This window comes from Hypomesus transpacificus, chromosome 7 (genome assembly GCF_021917145.1).
Source record: "Hypomesus transpacificus isolate Combined female chromosome 7, fHypTra1, whole genome shotgun sequence".
In the NCBI taxonomy this organism is placed as follows: Eukaryota; Metazoa; Chordata; class Actinopteri; order Osmeriformes; family Osmeridae; genus Hypomesus; species Hypomesus transpacificus.
Window position 1 is genome coordinate 6,066,748 of NC_061066.1, and position 21,856 is coordinate 6,088,603.

At 43.8% G+C, this 21,856-nt stretch overlaps 1 protein-coding gene across 3 annotated transcripts in view; it reads right to left on the bottom strand.

Moving 5' to 3' along the window:
• Nucleotides 1-11,084: 11,084 nt before the first annotated feature.
• Nucleotides 11,085-21,856, bottom strand: part of chst11 (carbohydrate (chondroitin 4) sulfotransferase 11) — a 107,377-nt gene continuing 96,605 nt past the window's right edge. For all 3 annotated transcript variants that reach the window (XM_047023162.1, XM_047023161.1, XM_047023163.1), the window contains exons 2-4: nt 19,705-19,790; nt 13,783-14,012; nt 11,085-13,642 (exon numbers count right to left, since the gene is read on the bottom strand). In XM_047023162.1, the coding sequence (XP_046879118.1) occupies nt 13,018-13,642; nt 13,783-14,012; nt 19,705-19,790 (941 nt within the window). In that variant the 3' untranslated portion in view covers nt 11,085-13,017. The remainder of the gene's footprint in view (nt 13,643-13,782; nt 14,013-19,704; nt 19,791-21,856) is intronic.

The window sequence follows — 21,856 nt, forward strand, 5'->3', positions numbered from 1 at the left end:
GCCAAGTTCAATTACACCTGTCAGTTTCCCTGTTATCTGTGAAATACCACAGGGTTGTTGATGTTTTTATATCTAATGTAAACTAATGCAGATGCCGAATGTTTGTGAAAACGTAATGAGTGATAGTAATGTTTCATTTTATTTATGTAGCTACAGGAACACATGGGCAATTATTTATTTTAATATCGTTATTTTTCTTCTTATGCTATTATTTTGCATATGTCAAGTCACCATCCGATGCATCCTCGATAAAAGGGGCGGATCAGGAACATTTCCGGGTATTCCGGCGTTCTTGGCGACTTGTGTTCTTTGGATTGGAATCGTTCTTGGGCAATAAAAGATTACGTCAAACGAGTTCGCAAGAACACAAAAACGGAAAAAAACGTTGATTGATAAACAGCCCTTATTTGAGGAGCTTACATTTCTGACAGCGATGGATCCAAGATTGAATTAAGTCTGTTGCCTTGTCATGCATCTGAGCTAGCCCAGCTGTCGTGCACTCAAACCTTTTCCAGGTGAGTAATCCAAAGTGGCTTCTACCTTTTCCAAATGGTCGAGATTTTTACATTGTCCAAAAGGTCGGGGTTTTTACTTTGTAGCGACAATCCAGTCCTACCACATTATTTGCTTCTGGGTGCGGGGGATCCAGTTATAACGCAACATACAGAACCAATGTCCAGACTGAAGTATGTTTGGGGTGTTCCCCATTTGGGTTTATTAAAAATAAACCCAAATGAAGAATTATGTAGTCCAGGATCCGGGTGGTGGTCTATGGCAGCAGGATGGATAGATATGTAGTAAGGCCTGTAATATTAAAGCGGTAAAAATCATCACCCTAGCTTCCAGTACAATGGTGCGTGTGTCCCTATATACCCTTTGACCCGCCACCGCCACCTATGGCCGAGCCGAATATAGGTCACCTGTGCCCAAACATAAACGAACCACCACAAATCACCACCACCACAAATCACACTCAAATGAAACAAGACCAAGCCCTATTAACCCCATAGGAGAACAATAATGGCTCCTACACATGTTATGTTATGACAATATATTATATATATTATGAAATGCAATTCAATGTGGAAGTAATCCAAGTATTAAGAATACGTTACTCAGATTGAGTAATGTAACGGAATACGCTACAAATTAATTTTTTGGGCATGTATTCTGTAACGGAATACGTTTTGAAAGTATCCTTCCCAACATTGCATATCTATGACATTACTGTGCTGTCCGCAGTCAAATCTTGAACGTGTTGCTCATTGAGTATCTGTGGGTTTCAAATGCATATTTTGTGTTCTCCAACACAGTGGTTCCCAACCCTGGTCCTCAGGGCACCCCTGTCCTGCATGTTTTAGATGTTTCCCTGCTCTAACACACCTGATTCAAATGAATGGGTCCTTATCCAGCTCTGCAGAAGCCTGCTGATGACCATTCATTTGAATCAAGCAGGGAAACATCTAAAACATGCAGGACAGGCGTGCCCTGAGGACCAGGGTTGGGAACCACTGCTCTAACATTTTCTAGACGTCTGTGATGTCGACTGCTATCACTATCATTAAGAGAGAGCGAGCACAGTTCCAGGGATGTTGGGTTATGGTGCTAATAACTATATAATCTAATAGCACAAACTGTGCTATTATGTGGTGTGCCTCCATAACACTACACAGAAACACAAAAAGACAGACTCTGATTTTTATGTGTTGGAGATTTTAATGTTTGTAATAGTGTGATTCTGTTCCAGCGTCTAGATGGTCCCATGCGAACAAGGGGGCTGCATTCCCCTGGCCTGGGGCAGGGGGGTGGTGCATGGGGTGTGGAGGGTACGGAACACTGGGCCAGACATTTTCAGGGTCCCAGGTCTATTCGCAGCAGAACAGTCCTGTTGTTTAGGTTAAACCAAGGGTTCCCAATCCTGGTCCTGAGGGCCCCCTGTCCTGCATGTTTTAGATGTTTCCTTGCTCCAACATGCCTGATTGGAACCCCTGGGTTAAACAATACCTGATTCACATGCAGGGTGAGGTCATTGGAAACAACTTCTTCATCTGGATGATTGTTTCTTGCCAGTGATGCAAGGATAGTGAGATACAGGAAGAATACTAAGTGAACAAGACCAGTTTTGTCTACGAAATGGGTGGTAAGACCATATAGGACCGGAAATGTGATGGACATTATTGTTTGACATCAGTTTTTTGCTGAGGGAACGGGTATGTGACCAAGGAGGTACAGGACGGGGTAACAGGGTTGGTCAGTGTTTACTGGGTGCAAACAGAGAGATTCCTGTCACCCAGGGGTGAGATTCTTCTGAGACGGAGGGATGGGTGGGAGGAGGGAGGGAGAGCACAAGCAATGGGCCAATTAACCTATTGGATAGTCCCCCCCAAAGATTCATTGACACACATGCTGTTCTTGACCTGCTGACCCAACCTAACCTGTGCTGCCGCCAATAATTTGGGAAAGCAAGGAACAAAAACAGAACTTTCTTATTCTTTCCCACAGATCTCAGTTGTGCTGTTTATGGCCTGGACAGTCTGGGTAATCGGGTGTTTTATCAGCTGTCTCTGGCACTGAGAGGAAGAGAGAGAGGGATCGATGTCAAAGCCACAAGGGCAGATGATTCAGCCCTTGCACCACTCTATTCTGAGCAGAGAACACCAATTAATCAGCTTTATTTAGTGCGCGTGTGCATGCAAGAGAGAGCGAGAGACGGACAGTGACTCGTGGGAGACTAAGACTGGGTTGCACCAACAATGATCAACTCTTAAATTGAGTTTAAACCAGGTTTGTATTTTTATCCAGTTGCACCAAACTTTAAACCTAGTTTAACCTTAGTTAACAATTAATCCTGGGTAAATCTAACCCTTTGACAATCTCTGTTTAATTTCCATTTAAATCTAGATTAAATTTAAATCTGTTGCACCAGTCGTTTTAAACCTAGTCTAAACCTGGATTAGCTGTTATATTTAAACCACCCCTGGAGGAGGTTTATCTCAGTTTTATTGACAACATGGCTGCATATTTTCGCTGGATGGGGTTAGAGGAAAGAGTTCCTCGCAGGAAAATTAGAGTTAGGCTAAACCCAATTGAATTCTATGACAACAGTGAGTTTTCACAGCGGTATAGATTTACAAAAGAGTCTGTCATATACCTAAATGGGAAGGTTGGACCAGCAATCAAGCATGGAAGTGAGAGGAATTTTGCTATGCCACCGCTTCTCCAGCTCCTAGTTGCTTTGCGATTTTATGCTACAGGGAGTTTTCAGATGGTTGATGGAGATCTTTTCGGAGTTCATAAATCCACAGTCTGCAGAATTGTCAGCAGTGTCCAAGGCAATTGCAAGTTTAAAGGCTCAGTACATTCACTTTGTACCAAGGAGAGAGACAACAGCTGGATTCTATGGGAGAGCAGGTTTTCCGGGAGTAATTGGGGCTATCGACTGCACCCACATTCCCATTACCAACCCAGGTGGTGAGAATGGGGAGCTGTTTCGGAATCGAAAGGGCTACTGCTCAATTAATGTCCAAGTTGTGTGTGATGACCAGGCCCACATCACACACATTGTTGCAAGATGGCCAGGATCCACACATGACAGCCGAATCTTTGACAACAGTCAACTTTGTGCACTGCTGGAGAGAGAGGAGATCCGTGGACATCAAGTGGGGGACAATGGCTATGCATGTCGCCCATACCTGATAACTCCACTTTTGAACTCTGAGACCCAGGCAGAAAAAAACTACAACTACTCGCACATTCAAACAAGAGGGGTAATAGAGAGGGTGTTTGGGGTGTGGAAGCGGAGATTCCCATGTATACAGGAGGGACTCCGCACAAAACTGGACACTACCCTGACCATCATTGTTGCAGTAGCTGTTTTGTACAACTTTGGGAAGAGAGTAGGAGATGAGCTCCCCGAGGAGGATGAGCACCCACTTGAGGATGATCTGGAAGATGCTCAAGTGCAGGTTATTGCAGCGTAAATAAGGTCAGTATTGGCAGAATATTGTTATATTTTGATTGATATGTGCACTTATACAATAGATTACCTTAACCCATACTTATTAACTAATATGCTTCTTACTTTCTCATCCATACAGGCAGGAACTAATAAGAACAGCAAGACAAGGGGACTGCCAATTTGATTGAAAGAAACATTTTACTCCAATAAATACATTACACAATTTCAGTTTCAGAATTCATTCAAAAATCTTTCTATTTCTTGTGACTGTCTTAGATCCAGTAGCCTCTGCTTCTGAAGAGTTAGGACCTCTTTCTGTAGCAACAGGACATCTTTTTTAATTTTTGCATTTTCAATGTCGAGCATGCATCTCTCCTTCTCTAATGTGAGAAGCTCCTGGTGAGAGCTAAGCTTAGGGTGCTTAGCAGGGGGCTCCACAGGTGATGCTGCTGCTTTGTTGTTTCCATGAGGCTCCACTTGCTTCAGTACGATGATAGTGTCAGCTAGACAAAACCAAAAAACATATAAAACATTAGGAAGCTACCTACAACTGTATATGCACAATGCACTTTACTCTTGAGGTCCAATGACATAGGAAATAACTGATTTAATAAATTACCATAGGCTACTAAAGAGAACATGGAACTGTTATTTCTGTAGTATGATGTGCTATTCAATTTGAAAATGATTAACATCTGAGGGGTATGTTCAGTAATACATAGGCTCTAACAAATGCTTTGTAGGCAAAATTATAGCCTATTTTCGTTATTTTTGTCACGTTATTGCTGCAACCAACAGCGTTGAAGTTTGTAGTTACTTACTTGCAGCTTCTGTGGCTGTACTGTCATCTAATGCGCCATCATCGTCGTAGGGGTTGGGGAGGGGGGAAATCTGCTGCGGGATCATGTCAATTATCTTCTTTGACAGAGGATCCGTAGCATTGATTGGTGGTCCTCCGCCGGTTTGAAATTGGCTACTCCTTTTAGCCCAAGAACAATCAATCACACCACAATCTTACTTACATTGGCCGGGTTTCCCAGTTTCGTTAAGAAGCTCTTAACGCTAAGATCTTCTTCAGAACGTTCTAAAAGCATTCTAGAGCGCCCTTAGAACGTTCTTAAGAAGATCTTAGCGTTAAGAGCTTCTTAACGAATCTGAGAAACCCGGCCAATGTAAGTAAGATTGTGGTGTGATTGATTGTTCTTGGGCTAAAAGGAACTGTGAAGCATTTATCTGTGGATTCTTGATCTCCAGAGACCTTCTCCTCAGCTCTGGCTTGTCCTACTCCTCCTTCCTCACCTCTTGCTTTCTATCTCTGGTTTACAATAATCATGGTAGAGTAGGTAAGCGTTAATCTTCATTTGTAATTGATTTCATTCATTTGTAATATGATTAAATGTTAGTTTTTTCCTAGGGCGGCAGATTGTTTCACCTCAGTGATTGATATCCTGTTGAGTTTGTATTAATGAGAGACTGGTCTGTGGTCCGCCAGAGAGAGATGGTAACTTTCCAGCCTCTGTGGTTGTTTATAGACCTACGGGCCACTCCCTCCAGGCTACTCTCTCAAGGCTGCCCACTTGAAAGGAACTGCTGCCCAGAAGGAGGATACTGACAGAGAAGGAGAACCCCTTCCCCCACACAGCACATGGACCCTACAAACCTATCACAGGCAGCCTTGCTGGACGAGACCCTATTACATTATCGCCCTATACAAAAACAGTACTTCTACCTTGTTCATTTGTGGTAACCAAGGTAACAAAGGGGTCAGTTTTGAAGGTTTGGAATATTCTAGATGCTTTGTGTACAACAGATGGCATGTGTTGGAATCACCAGGTGGCACAAGGTACCCATGGGTAAGCAAAAAGTGGTTCACCATGCCAATGTGAGCAGTGTGCATATATGGCATAGTAATGACACGAGGGAAAACATTAGTCAAAGGCATTTTAAGTTTGTTTCTGCAGAATTTTATTGTAAAATCAGAATAACTGATGAACCACACTGGCCAAAACACCTCATGGTCCGTATATAATTAATCATGTTGGTGAGCAGTCCTGAAGATGAAGAGAGATCCCCATAAGGATAATAGATTTGGAGAGAGTGAGTCCAGGTGTGTTGCCTTAGTGATAGCTGGAAGAGTATTATGGGGGTTGTTGAAATGCATAAATAAATAAATACAGTACAAGAAGCCTGTTGGAAAGAGACTGTCAATGTTCATATAGTTACAGTACTCTCTAAGGCAGAGTAGGTGCAATGTCTCTCCCAAGGAACACATATGCACACATATTGAATGCAAATGCTTACAGTACTGTTCACACACACACATACACACATATTGAGAGAGCAGATGCAGATTACAGTATATGAACCTCTCAAATACCCAATCCAATTCACTCAATGAAACAGCCGGACAACATGATACAGCGTCAATAGCAGAGAAGCTAAGGGGAACTTAAAATAAGTGCTTAAAAATACATGAACACACATAGAGTACTCAAAAACATACACACACCATCCGGCAACTGATGAAAACACTGGAAGCAGCCCACTGATGGTTCAGGGACTGTGGTTTGGAAAGGTGTACAACCTTCTCAAAGATAAACAAAAAAAGCACTAAGTTTTTGAAGGGAAGATCTGAACACAGCAGATCTGTAAACAACACCCCCCGCACCCCCATCAACTCAACATCCAGGGGTGGTCACCAGTCATGTGACATACATGTGTGTGTGTTTCCATATGCCCTTGTAGTTTGACCAATGGGCTAAATAAAGTGCTCTAAAAACTGAAGATGGCTGAGAAGGCACTCGTTGTGTGACTTGGTTCTGACATGGTGAAGAAAATGACTTTAGGGGAGGTTAGGCAACCATGTAGATTGGTATAACAACAGACCTATTCATTGAACTGACCGGACTGAAGTTTGAAGAATGCGTTGAACAATTAAAGCTTCAACTCGTCAATTTACTGATACTTTTTGCCAGTAAACATGCATGTGGTATGCTGCCATGTATATGTGATCACATATAGACAACGGAATGTGTAGAAAGATGTGACACATAAGGAAAGAAAAATAACTACAAAATAATTTTGAACCAAACAATGAACAAGTATTCCAGGCTTTGTTCTTCTGTGAGCTTGACATCAGAACTGACAGGTATTTCACTGTGGCTGAGGCTTGATATTTGAATATTCATAGAGGCATTACAAGCAAGTTATTTTAAGAACAATGACACATGAAACAGAGCAGTGAGTCTCCTATAAGTAACACAGAGTTATAATGACAATTGGTTGAAAAGATAAATACAGGTGCCTGGCAATATCTATAATAAGTGAACTTCCACTTTCCCATCTTGAGAGATGCAACATTTTGTGGACTTGTTTTTAAATACATGTAGCTGTAAGTTACTTCTTGTCAATCTGCATTTAGCATTGTTGTAAAGTAAGTAACATGAATACAAACGTTTGCCACAGAATAAACACCCACTTATAGGTAACAGCAAGGGTAACAACTGGAACTTAAAAAGGTTCAAACATACTCAATCTTGCCAGGATGACAGTGGGCCCTTCGGGATTCCCTTTTAGGATTTTCACCAACCTGCCCTTTTCCTGCTGTGAAGGTAGGGACCCTGACCAAAAAAACAACCATGTACAGCATCTCGAGTAAAGGGGTGGGACTGAAGAGAAAGACGAGAAGGATGGCCAGAGAGAGAAAGAGAGAAGATTAGGAGGGCAGGAGAGAAGAGAAGGAGGGCAGGAAAGAGAGAGAGAGGGAAAGTGAAGAGAAAGATGGCCAGATATTGGGGAGAGAACAGAGAGAGGGCAAGTGAGAGAGAGAGGCCTCTGTTTGAGCTTGTTTTGAGCATCAGCCTTTGTGTAAACTGTTCATGATGTTTTTGTGTGAGTCTTTGAGATAGACTACATACAGGATCTGATATAGCACAACCCCCCCTGAAATACAGTTTAGATACTGACTAAGATGCAACATGCCAACAACGTCAGCAGGAGCGTTTATAAACCAGCTGTGTGTTTGTGTGTGTCTGTGGGCATTTGAGCATTTGTAAAATAAAGGAGGTAGGAGAGCTGAAAAGGCATATATTCATAGTTTTCAGTCACATGACATCCGGGGTGACCTGGAGGGCAGAAAGATGCTGGCGTTGGCGGCTCACACCGTTGAGACGCAGCAAACGCCGACAAATGTACTTTACACGTTTCTTTGGATCACCTCTTAGCTAAAGAAAATGAAATATATGGACACAATCTGTAAGTGTTGGGCACTTGCAATTCATACACAGCACCCGCTGCCGTATTTCTGCCCCTAAAAACCGCAAGGTTTTTATATATGTGATGACTGTAATATCATTACTGTACACTAGCTAACCCCTCTCTCTTAGAGTCAACTTTTCCTTTCATTTTTACTTATTGCAACCTCAATTCCAAAAAAGTTGGGATGCTGTGAAAAACTTTACAAAAACAAAGGACCAAATGAATATGAAAAACCAATCAGTCTTAACACAAGCCTCACACATTGTCTTTGTTTTACATTCAGTTGAATATCGGTGTAAAGGGATTTCCAAATAATTAAATTCCAAATGCATTTAGAGTTTAGTTGTGTCTAACTCAACAACCCAATTATTTAGCTAACTAGCTAAAGTAAAACCACTAAGACCACTGCAGTTGGTCGCCTCGATACACAACAAACTATGTCAAACCGATTACATAAAGATGTAATGAAGGGAATCAGATGGCTGAGCGGTGAGGGAGTCGGACTAGTAATCCTAAGGTTCCGGACTAGTAATCCTAAAGTTGCCGGATTGATTCCCCGCCGTGCCAAATTACATTGAGTCCTTGGGCAAGGCACTTCACCCTACTTGCCTCGGGGGGAATGTCCCTGTATTTACTGTAAGTCGCTCTGGATAAGAGCGTCTGCTAAATGTAAGATGTGTTTTATAGCAAAAAATACCATCACAATTATACCTGTATATTCTTGTGTTTAACTTTACTTGAGCTTGATGAAGTGTTAGCTGCAAACAGAGGAGACAGAGGTAACGTTAGGTTTAATGCCACAAATCCACAATCTCCTCCTCTCTGTGTTTTCTTTATCGGACGAAATTCTAAAGAAGCCCACGATTCGATTACTGCATACGATACAACAACCACTATCCGGCATTTTGGCAACACAAAAGCAACAGACTCAAAGAAAATGGATGTTGATGATTATAATGGGTGGCGAGCAGCGGAAAGTCATTTTTGCCCTCCAAGGGGGCGTGGCCCTTGGAACATGACGTCACGTGAAAACTATGAATTGTTGTTGTAAGTGGATGGGGGTTGTGGATGTAGGCCAAACCAGTAGCCCTCTCCAACATCACATCCAGATGTGGAGTTGGGTTACAGACCTTGTTCCTCCTAACCAGTTGCTCATTATACCTCAACATACACACATGCACGGCTGTTATATATCAAAAGCGACACAAATTGCTGCCATACTGCCTGTCCAAACGAAAAAATTATATAATCACTCCTCAACTGTGTCCATGTACAGTGCCCTCCAAAAGTATCGGAACAGTGAGGCGAATTCCTTTATTTTTGCTGTAGACTGAAAACATTTGGGCTTGACATCAAATAATGAACGTGAGACCAGAGATCAACGTTTCAGCTTTTATTTCCAGGTATTTACATCAGGATCTGATGCACAACTAAGAAAATATCACATTTTGTTTGAATCCACCCATTTGTCATGTGATCAAAAGTATTGGAACAGATATACTTAAAACATATTTAAGTGAATAAGACTTAATATTTAGTTGCAAATCCTTTGCTTTCAATAACTGCAGCAAGTCTGTGACCCATTGACGTCACCAAACTTTTGCATTCTTCCTTTTTGATGCTTTCCCAGGCTTTCACTGCAGCCTCTTTCAGTTGTTGTTTGTTTTGTGGGGTTCCTCCCTTCAGTCTCCTCTTAAGCAGGTAAAATGCATGCTCTATAGGGTTTAAGTCTGGAGATTGACTTGGCCAGTCTAATACCTTCCATTTCTTGCCCCTGATGAACTCCTTTGTTGTTTTGGCAGTGTGTTTTGGGTCGTTATCTTGCTGCATGATGAAGGCTCTGCCAATCAGTTTGGTTGCATCTTTCCTTAAATTGGCAGACAAAATGTTTCTGTAGACTTCCGAGTTCATTTTGCTGCTGCCATCATGTGTTACATCCTCAATGAAGATTAATGAGCCCGTCCCAGAAGAAGCCATGCAAGCCCAAGCCATGACATTACCTCCACCGTGTTTCACAGATGAGCTTGTGTGTTTGGGATCATGAGCAGTTCCTTTCTTTCTCCAAACTTTAGCCTTTCCATCACTTTGGTAAAAGTTAATCTTTGTCTCATCAGTCCATAAAACTTTGTCCCAGAATTTTTGAGGTTCATCTCTGTACTTTTTGGCAAATTCCAGCCTGGCCTTCCTATTCTTCTTGCTAATGAGTGGTTTGCATCTTCTGGTGTAGCCCTTGTACTTTTGTTCATGAAGTCTTCTGCGAACAGTAGATAGTGATACCTTCACTCCTGCCATCTGGAGGTTGTTGCTGATCTCACTAACAGTTGTTTTAGGGTCTTTCTTTACAGCTCTCACAATGTTTCTGTCATCAACTGCTGATGTTTTCCTTGGTCTACCTGTTTTGACGTCTGTTACTTAGTACACCAGTAGTTTTCTTCTTCTTCAGGACATTCCAAATGGTTGTACTGGCTATGGCCAATGTTTCTGCAATGGCTCTGATTGATTTTCCATCTTCTCTAAGACTCACAATTGCTTGTTTTTAACCCAAAGACAGCGCTCTGGTTTTCATGTTGTTTTCACCTCTGAATACAGTCTGCCTAGACAAAACCTATCTTACCCAATCTGAACCTGAGTGTAGACATTCAGTGGTATTTATTGATTGAATAATGTATGTAATAGGACACACCTGGGCAACAAAACACACCTGTCAGTCACATGTTCCAATACTTTTGCTCACGTGACAAATGGGTGGGTTCGAACAAAAAGGTGATATTTTCTAATTTGTGCATCAGATCCTGATGTAAATACCTGGAAATAAAAGCTGAAACGTTGATCTCTGGTTTCACATTCATCGTTTGATGTCAAGCCCAAATGTTTTCAGTCTACAGCAAAAATAAAGGAATTGGCCTCACTGTTCCAATACTTTTGGAGGGCACTGTATACCCAAGCAGTAACAGATATTACCCTGTAAAACATATCTGTCTTTAGTCAGAATAAAAAATAAATTACATTTAAAAAAGTATCATGACTTCTCTCCCTGACTCTGCCTGCTTTTCTGTCTCACTTTCAATACACTCGCAAAGTAAAAATCTATTTCAGCTACCTAGTCACATTGAGTAAAAATGACCTCTAGACATGACCTAACAATGGCAGTTTCAACCCGCTAGTATGACTGACTTTGGCAGGTTAATATAGACCATTATCACTTGTATTCAGTTGCAGTTGTGGTTGTCTGTATTGTTGCTATGTATAGTCAGACCCTCGTTATCTTAGCAGACCTCTATTCTCACTGTTTGAATGACACTGATATGAGTTTAGCTGACCCTGTCTCATCCATGGCATTGTCAGTGTTCCAACCTTTTTGGCACCATGTTTGACTGCAGGGAATGGGATAATAAAGCATAAAATCCCATGAGATAGCTCATCTATTCACGCACAGAATAACAAAGCCTTGGACCTGACGCAATTGTATGCCCTTCATGAATTCTGAATCAATGGAAATCTAGTGAGTTTCCCAGAGACAAATGTGGAAAGACAATAACAACAAACAGACTATTACAACAAAACTTGTAATAACAGTAACAATCTTTTTAAATATCGACAACAAAAGTTAATTTGTCAAGAAACAAAATGTAATCTCTCTTCAACCAAGCAATTTAAATAATATTTTTGTATTGCTGCTCGCAGCAACATTTCAAAAGGCAACATAAACAAAACAGGAAAAAAACAAAAATAACAAAAGATTCTTAACCAAACATTTAAAAATAAATGTGTTTAGTCGTCAGAGAAGGAGTGTAGGGGAGCGTGGCTATAGGCGTGGAAACTGGTTGGTTTGCAAGAGCGGGCAAGATTATAAGACTATCGCCTATCTCCCTTCGGTTAACCCTTTCAAAACCACGCTGGCCATCTCTCCTCTGCTTCTTTCGTAGAAAATGGGAGATAACCCTCCATCACAAGGGCACACACGTATCTTTGTACTTCCTATGGTCCAAAGTCTATAATGTTCTGTGTCAGGGCTGCAGAGAAGGCCATCAGGTTTAAGGAGTTCTAGTTCAAGTTTTCTTCCTAAACCACGGTATGAAGACCAGTGCTGTAGCCAAACACTGTTACAACTCTTGGCCCCAGATTGTTTCAGAATCACTCTCATTTGACGGTTGGATGGAGCTAAGTCAATAGCCAGCTATTGGTGTGGGGAGTGTGTATGTGTGTGGGTAAGGTAGTCAAAATGGCAGCCAGCCAGCTGATAATGCAGGACTCCATCATCGAGACTGAGGGCATGGCATGTCAACAGCAGAGAAAAGGGAGGTGTATGAGCATTTAGTTTTTGTTTAAATTATTGTTATTATTTTCACAATTTGACAAGAGTTTTTCCATCGGTTGGGATTAAATAAACAAGTTCCCATGATGCTTTGGGGTCAGGGCACGTGCAAGGTCGCCATTAGCTGCGTGGAATCCAAATCCGCCGAACTGGTCCAGGAGCTCATTTACATATAGAACACAAAGTGCCGTTTTCCAGGGGAGCCCTGCTCACCTCCTTTCTGTCCTCCTTCTTTCTAACACTCACACACTATTGGATCACCTCACTACCCCCACCCCCTCCTCTCAATCCCATGTCAGAGCAGAGTGGAGACTTACTGACAGACAAGCTGACATCACCACCTACTCTCTGTCTCGAATAGACCCCACCCCCTTGCGGTAGTTTTCAAATAACGTTTTTTCCGTGATAATAGTTCTCTCGCGGTGATTTTGCCTCTCAGCAAAGGACCCTCCTCAGAGTCCCCGGTCCCGTAAATTGCACGCCTCCGCTAGTCCAGATGGAGGTAGCTGGGCGTGGAGTAGTTGAACATGAGGAAGTCCATCTTGTAGAGCTGGTACAGCTGTCTTTGCTGCAAGAAGCTCACGTTGCCGAAGAATTGCGCCGTCATGGCATCCGTGGTGCGGGTGGACTTGGCGTACGACGGGAAGCTCAGTGAATCGCTGGCGCCCGCCAAACGCAGCACGTAGTTGGCGTCCTCCTCCAGAGTTTCATACTTGCCCACCAGGTCATAGTGGACGTGGCATGGGTGGCACAGTTGGTACACCGTCTGCCAGTGCTCATTCAGGGGGCCATCGCGCTGTGTCGCTGGGTCCACCAGGTAATCTGCAAACTCGCGGAACTTGACGTCGGCGCCGTTGGCCAGCGCCTCCTGCGTAGCGTTCTTGCGGTAGCGGCGGACGATGCGAGTGCCAAAGCGTCGGTGAAAGGAGGAGTTGTACTTGAGGGTGAACTTGTTACGGTATGCCGAGACGAGCCTCTCAAAGGGCTCGCGGACAAAAAGGAACTTGAGGTAGGTCTTGAGGCGGTGATTGATCTCCGCGATGCTGTACTGGTTCAGGGTCTTCAAGTTGGAGGGGACGTGGGCTTCATTTGATGGGATCTCCATGGGGTCGCTGGCACAGATAGACACGAAACAGAGGATCAACGAACATCATATCGTTAAGACTACTAGAACTATCCTTTACCCATCATTCTACAACCCCTCTTTCAACCACCCCACCCCCCCATCAGAAAGTCTTTACCCCCCACCAACCTGTATTTCCCGAGGCCTGTCAGTACCATCATGACGCGCTTCCAGTTGGTGCAGGCCACCTTGGGTACGTAGCAGTAGATGAGCTCGTGCTCCTCATCTACTACCAGGTGCTTCAGGTCTCCGGGAGTCAGGACCCGCCGCTTCCGGCTGGACGCACTTTGGGCCCGGCATGACTCCGCCACCTGGTCTCTCCTGGCCTGGTGGAGGACAGCGCTGCCAGAGAGCTCCGACTAGAGGGAAAGAGGGAAGGAGAGAGAGAGAGAGAGGGAGGGGAGGGAGGGAAAAAGCATCAATTGAATTAGTCTACGAGGATATGCCATCATGATTTTCAGATTCGGTGTGCTTCGGCGATGGTATTTGGGATTCAGTTTGTGGCCTGTCATTTACCCACTCATACCCACCCCCCCCCTACTGGGGGGCTTCCGTTCACTTTGCCAAGATGATGATGAGGGGGGGGCAAAGGGTGGTGGCATAATGAGGGAATAAGGGAAAGAAGAAAGAATATAGTGAGATGTAGTGGAAGGAACGAGAGGAAGGGAGGGACGCAATGTTATGCATATGTGTTTTATGCCTGCTTATTGTTTTTCCTCATGACCGAAATTCCTCTCCAGGGCAATGCCAACTGCCCACGTTTCCTGGGAATCAAAATAAATCATTCCCTGCAAGAAAAAAAGAGAGAGAGAGAAAGACAGAAAGAGAAAGGGAAAAGAGAGACATCATGGTAGAGGTACTCTAACATTCTGTGTGTGAGGCAGCACAGACCCCACTTGCAAGGGTTATTCAGTGCTTACTGTATATGTGACTGATTCCCCAAAAGCAGAAACAAAGTGATGAGCCATAGGAAGAAAAGCAAACAAAAAACACAAAAAAATGCCTCTCTCTATCTCTGTGAGATGATTGAGGATAAATGATTCCGACAAATCCCCCCGCCCTGGTTTCTCTTGGTCTTGTCATTACTCTTTTCTTCTCGTCATCTGAGCTGTCACGTCAGAACTGACTGGACTGAGACTGCATGAATACCCGCTCTTTGTTGTGGAATCTCCCTACTTCTCCCCCTTCTGGGAAGTATAACGTGTTAATTCACATGTTTCACCATGTTCACACATTCGTCCTCTTCCAGTGCTGTAATTAGGGGAGGGGGAGAAAAGGGATGAGAGAGAAAGTGAGGGAGAAGGGGGTGAATTCTGTCATATCTGATGAAACTGTAATTTCTTGTCCTCCTCCTGATCGGAAGAGGATGGAAGCCACCCCAGGGGGCTCATGAGAGGAGGATGAGGAGAGCGTTGACTGGTCTCAAGACCTGTCATGCTGTTCCCATGATCCCCTGAGTTCAACAACCCTGAGAGAGTTATCTTGCTATAAGCAAGATAGGTGATAGATTATGTTATGCTCAGAGTACAGGATCCTCAAAATGTTTCTGGAATTTGGTTTAATTTAGGCGCTGGGCTCACCAGAACAACAATGAAAAACCATGGGGATCAAGAGGTATAGCTGTCTAGGCGTATTTCACTCCATTCAGCCAGACCACATTAGTCTGAGGTCGATTAAGATCTTGAAATGCAATCACAGAATCCCCCCAGCCAAGCTCTCTCCTCCTCACACCAAGTCATAATAAGTGGCTACACATAGATCTGCTGAGGATGGCAACAAACACTAACAACATCACAGGCACAGGTGCACTGCTTGCGGAAAGGGGGAAGGGGTGTGTGTGTGATGTATAGAGGTAAGTATCCATACTGTACATCCCCATCACCACCCTATACATGAGTTCCTATATCTTTTGTATGCGTAAGTAAAATGTGCTGGAAATAAGATAGAGAGGACTGGAATGATAGAGAGAGAGGCAGGTTGTATGGTGTGGGACATTAATTCTGGTGAGCTGACAGTGCTGAGAGGCTCAGGAGGCCCATAGGGCATAAGATGTAGCATCGTCTCTCTGTTCTTCACTGGTGTGTGTATATGTGTGTGTGGTGTTTTTGTGTGTGGTGTGGTGTGTGTTATCCAAATTTGGGCCACAGTAGGCAGGCACCAATGCAAGGCGAAGATAAGGAATGTTTTGTTGAGTTTTGTGTGGAAAAACTTGACTGGCCTGCACAGATCCCTGACCTAAACACCATCAAACATGCCATCTACAAGCCATGTCTAATCACCCAACATCAACACCTAACCTCCCCTTTTGACTAGAATTCTACAGGAAAAAAGGTGAACTCAATCTGTGACTGAGGCAGAGCAGGCCCGGTTGTCTAGTGTGTCGATCCATTTACAGGAGTGATAATGGAACTATTAGAGCAGGGGTGTCGAGCTCCGGTCCTCGAGGGCCGCTGTCCTGCATGTTTTAGATGTTTCCCTGATCCAGCTCACCTGATTCGAATGAATGGTCGTTATAACAACCCTTTTAATTGAATCAGGTGTGTTGGAGCAGGGAAACATCTAAAACATGCAGGACAGCGGCCCTCGAGGACCGGAGTTCGACACCCCTGTTTTAGAGGATAGTGACATACATGACAGGGTCCTCAATACATGTTTCGTGGTAGGGAGGTGACTGTGTGAGGATGAATTGACATGATGAACAGGGGGAATGATGAGGAATGGGGGGGGGGGGGGGGGGGGGTGGTACGAGGGGGTAGAGGAGAGATGGTGTGTAGAGTGCTGGTCAAAGAGAGCAGTGTGTGTACCAGCAGCAAAACACAAAGTTTCCACTGATACACTGCACACACACACACTGAAGTCACTTGACTACACACACACACACACACATTGAAGTCAATACACTACACACACACTGAAGTTACTAGACTACACACACCATCCAGGGCGTAGATGGCCGGGTAAAGGAGTCAGAGTTGGACATCTAACACCTCTAATGGCACAGCAAAAATACAAAAAGTAATCCAGGGAGAGAGAGCGAGAAAAACAGACAGATAAAAGAAAGAAAGACTGATTACATCCAATGAAACTGAGAGAAGAAGAAACTACACAATCAATCACTCTGGCACTTTCATCCAATCTCTCTTTCCTCTCTGTCTTAGCTGCCGTTTTGGGTAAGTGACTGTTACAGAGAATTTATCAACTAAGACTGGATTATGACAGTGCTAGAGAACACACCAAATGTCGCTTGGTTCTGCCATTTGACCTCCTCATTGTCATGCCAGGGGCCGTTTCGACGAGTTGTTTTAAAACGTACAAACTGCCATCAGCATGGTAACAGAATGTGGAGGTCCGTTCTCCATGGGTGATAGACCATCATGTGACGGAGTCATAACATAGGTCACCATAGAAACAGATATGGATCAAGGTTCAGGTGGGATGGTGGGGATTGGGGAGTAGGGGTTTGAGTTCAGAGCTAAACTTAGCCGGAGGCACACATACACAGATTTACACATACACTCACACACACATGCACATAGTTCAAGGGAAACAGGACAGTGCTAAAAGCAGTCACCGCCTGCGAATGCTTTCCTGTCAGGCTTTAAAACAGGCAGGGAAAACAGAGGGAAAGAGAGAAAGGAGGGCGGAGTGGGAGAGATGGAGAGAAAGTGGGAAAGAGAGTTGTATGTTTTAAAATGCTTTTAGGGGTCACATAAAGGTAACGTTGGCTGGAAATGACCACAAAATGTTACAAAACATACCGATGGCCATTACTCGAAGAAAACAAAAGCAACACCAAATACACACAAAAATAAAACCACAGACACAAGAGAAAACAGACATAACTTCCACAAAGATTAGCTCTTTCCGTCCATGTAGCACACTGCAATATCCCCCCCCCCCGGATCCGTACAGAGGTGCTAAGGCGGTTTGTTGCGAGTAAACCCCGGTCCTGGTCCGACTGAGCCTCTCTGTACAACCACAGCCACCTGATTACAACCCATCACCATCAAAGCCCCGCTCTCTCCACCACTGTAGCAACTGTAATGATCGCTGGTGGGGTATCTACTTCATGATATCCCTTCCACTCTGGGGAGTCAGAGTTAACTTTTGTGTGTGGTAGAGGCTTGCCTGTGTCCTTGATGCAAAATGGAGTTAAGCTTATCTGAAGTTCGGGAGAAGACAATTGCACCTCAACTCCTCCTTCACTCCAATCAAGTCATTCTCATCATCCCAGCCGAAGTACAGAAGAATACGACTGCACCTCAAACTCCCCTTTCTCCAATTAGACATTCTGCATTTATTCTCCTCTATTCCTTTATGTGCTCGCATGTTTGTCGCCCTCCAGCCCCCCCCCCCCACCCCCCCTTTTTTCCTCTGCTTCTTCCAGCTCACCTATCGAGGCATCCTGGGGAGATCTGCTCTTGCTGCTGCTCGGCCGTGACCCACAAGGACTCTACCGCCACGACCCGAGTTCAAGCCTGGTAACAAATTAACCGCCTTCCCCCACTTCAGTCACATCTTTGTTCACATGTTAATCGTACCCTGGATAATGACACTCATCTCCACAGGAGGCCAGCCTCGGCTCTGTTACCACCCTCTTCATCTACCAGGCTCGGCTTGCTACCAGCCCCATCATTATAATAAACATCCTAAACGTTTAATTGATGGTGTGTCATTGCACTTGTGAACTTAATTGTTAAAAGTCCCTCTTGACTGCTGAAAACATGGTCTTTGTCCCAACAATATCTGCCCACTAATGAAACTACAGTTGAAGTAAAAATGTTCTGCCCATCTTCAACGACTCCCGAGGAGATCACCCCCAATCTCTACACAGCATTTGTCAAGGAGGGTCCCACCATCTCAGTAAGATGCCTCAGCGTAATGGAGGTTAGCCTGCATCAGAATGTCTGAAAGCCCTGGGGCCAAATGTACGAAGGCGCGTACGCATGAAAATGGACACAGAAACATGTGTACAAGTGTTTCTACACATAGTTTCAGACTGATGAAAAAACACGTGGCGTGAGAATCTGCGTACCTTCTGCACACTTTAAAACCAATGCCTACCCCATGTTTTGAGATGTGCTACAGCAACACAGCTTGACCGAAAAGCTGAGAGAAAGTGCATGCATAACAAATGACAGTTTTACTCGATATACATTGGAAGTGAATTCTATAGGTTATCAAACAATTATGCCAATAATCTCGCTTTAGCCTATTTAGCCAGAAAGAAAACTTGTGAATTTGAGCTGGCAGAGAGGTCAGGGATAAGCCAATCAACCCTCAGTCGTGTGATGCCCGAGTAGTGGGATGACATGATCCACCTGTCCCCAATGTATATTAGATTCCCTTATACTGCGGTTGAACAGGCCAACATTAAAGTGTAATTTGCAGCGAACGCCGTTTCACCAAATGTAAACAGTGCTATCGACTGCACACATGTTACAATAAGGACACAATAGGTTGCTAAATATTGTTTTTGTAAAAAAAAAATGTTTACTCCATCAACGTGAAATAACTTATAGCCTAAGGCCCCAAACAAGATGCTCTTCCTATTTCGCTAATTAAGATCTCCACTTCATATTCAGTAAAGTTGATCTTTTAAAAAGATGGGAGTTGACAGGGTGTGCACAACAAGCTTGTTCACATGTGCACAATCACAAGATAAGTGGAATCTATGAAGACAAACGTGTGATATCAGTCGCGTACGCAGTGTTCATGAATCTCAGAAAAACGTAGTGTACTGAGTTTTCCCATTTTATCCGTATGCATACTTTTACGGATGAATTTACACAGAGTTTGATACATTTGGCCCCTGGTGCTGCCTTCGTCGTGATGATTCCTGGTGGCTCCATCAAAACATTTGATCCCAACACCGAACAATCCCCTGTGGAAAGGTTGTAGCACCTAGTGGAACCTCACTAGGTTCAGGTCCACTACAAACAGGTTCCTGGCCGAGCTCAGGTACTGCACCTCATAGAACAGAGCCTTCACCATCGTTCTCCAGACTAGAGAGAGAGGGGGAGGAAGAGAGAGAGAGAATGGAAGTCTTACCTGTGAGGGGTTGTAGAGGTCTTGTAGGGCGTTGCGGGAACCTTTCCTACAGCACATGTCTGTTGCAAATGGGTTCCTCCGCATAACTGCAACAGACAACAAACACACAGGTGTTAATAAGGACCAATCAGAGTGGAGTAGCATAGACTCTCAGCCAATTACAGTGGAACCATTTAAACCCCCATCCAAGTGGAACAAGTTAGGAGAAATCAATGTTATGTGTAGTGATGATTTTGATGCAACTTAAGTTATGAAGTGACAAAACGGATGCAATTTTAGAAGCAAGAATAAAACTATGAACTGCAGAGGGTGAGAGGAGCCACTGTACACAAATGAAACAAATCACTACAGAGCAGTATTTCCTGTTTGTGGGTGAATCACAGCTTAGTTGGGTGCTCGCAAGAGTATAACCACAACAGACAGCATTCTAACACACATAAACACACACAAAGCAGGTCCTTAATATCACAGTCTTTAGCTCACCACCTAAAGTGTCATTCATACTTCACTTACTGCCCTCTCAACAGTATGACACACACACACAAGTCAGTATTAAAAAGGATTTATTCCTGATGTCTGGATTGAATTACTCTTCCTTCTTGCTGTAAACATCGCTATTGGCTCAAAAACATTTTTATTTTCAAGCGCCAGAAGGCCTGTTGCTAACGATGACAGATGCCAAAGTAAATGTGCATGAAAAGACATCTTACAGCGTCTAACAGGGACAGATTAAACTGTGCTATCCTTCCTATCTCTCCACTCCTCCCTGCATCTTTCTGGGACTCTGCATTACGCTCCCTTTGGGTGCTGTCACAGGTAAAACAGAGGGATGAAATGGTGGAGAGGTTTGGTGTGTGTATGTTTGCATTCCATTGAATAGAGCAAAACAGATTAGAGGGTTATAGAAGCCTCTGTTACTTCCACCCTCCAGGGTTTAGTCAGGGGCCACCAAAGACACCTGTTTTCAGAGCCATTACCATGGCGACCACCTTAACATCCCCTTCTCACCCACTCCCCCTGATTTGCCACATTCCTTAAACAGCCACTTGAGACAGAGCAAGGAAAAAACTAATTTCCTGAGTGTTGGCAGGTGTGCCACAGGCACACACACACACACCTGTGAGCTAAGTTAACTAACCAACTCTTTTTTTTTGGGGGGGGGGGGGTGCAGTTTTGCCAATATTATTTTTATAGTGATGGCATAGAGAGATGGGAAATATAGGGAGATAGAGAGGGGATGACATGCCGCAAAGGCCCTGGGCCAGAATCAAACCCAGCATCACCATCATTCTTTAGCTCGACAGTAACTGGCTCCGTCAGTCAGAAGAGAGCAGTGACTCTGTGGAGGATCAAGCCAGCTTCTCTCTGGGTCATACAAAACACCAGGGGCTGTATTCACAAAACATCTTAAGACTACAAGTATCTCCTAACTTGCCAATTTAGGATAAACTCTTAAAAATAATGGACATGTCAAGAGGACTCCTAAGTCACTAAGACCAAATCACAAACAATCGTAAACATATTAGAAACATTTCATGATATGAGCTTTTGAAAAGGTATCGTCGGGTAGGCTATTATGATTGTAGTAGAGTTATCAGGGATGCAGTCAGGAGCGGCTGGGAAACCCCCGCAGACACCGCGAAGCCCAAAAGGGTCCAATTGCAGCCACAGGCCCCTGAAGCCGGAACTCTCTTCAGGCCCCTCTTTTCAGGTGTAGCAACGGTATTATTGCACCCGCTGGTCGGAGGATATTGTAGTCTATTTATATTAATGGCAAACTTATGTTGAACTTCAAAGACCAACTTGTATACAATATTCATGTATTACTTCACTTGTCCCATGATGTCCAACGACATGGCTGCCTTGACTCAATTTCTGAATTTCCTTTTGAGAATTTCCTTCACAAGGTAAATAAGTTTGTGAGGAAGCTAGAATTCCCACTTGCCCAGGTCATTAGGAGATTGTCTGAAGTTGACCAAAAACCTATTGTGAAGGACACTGGTTTAGTCTGTCCCTTGAAAAAGCAACACTTTGTTGGTCCTATTCCCAGCGGTATTTCAGTCAAAGCACAATATCAGGAAATGTACAGCGAGCAATGGGCCATTAAAGTATCAGTAGGGGATAGTGTCTTTATTATTGGAAACAATGTTTG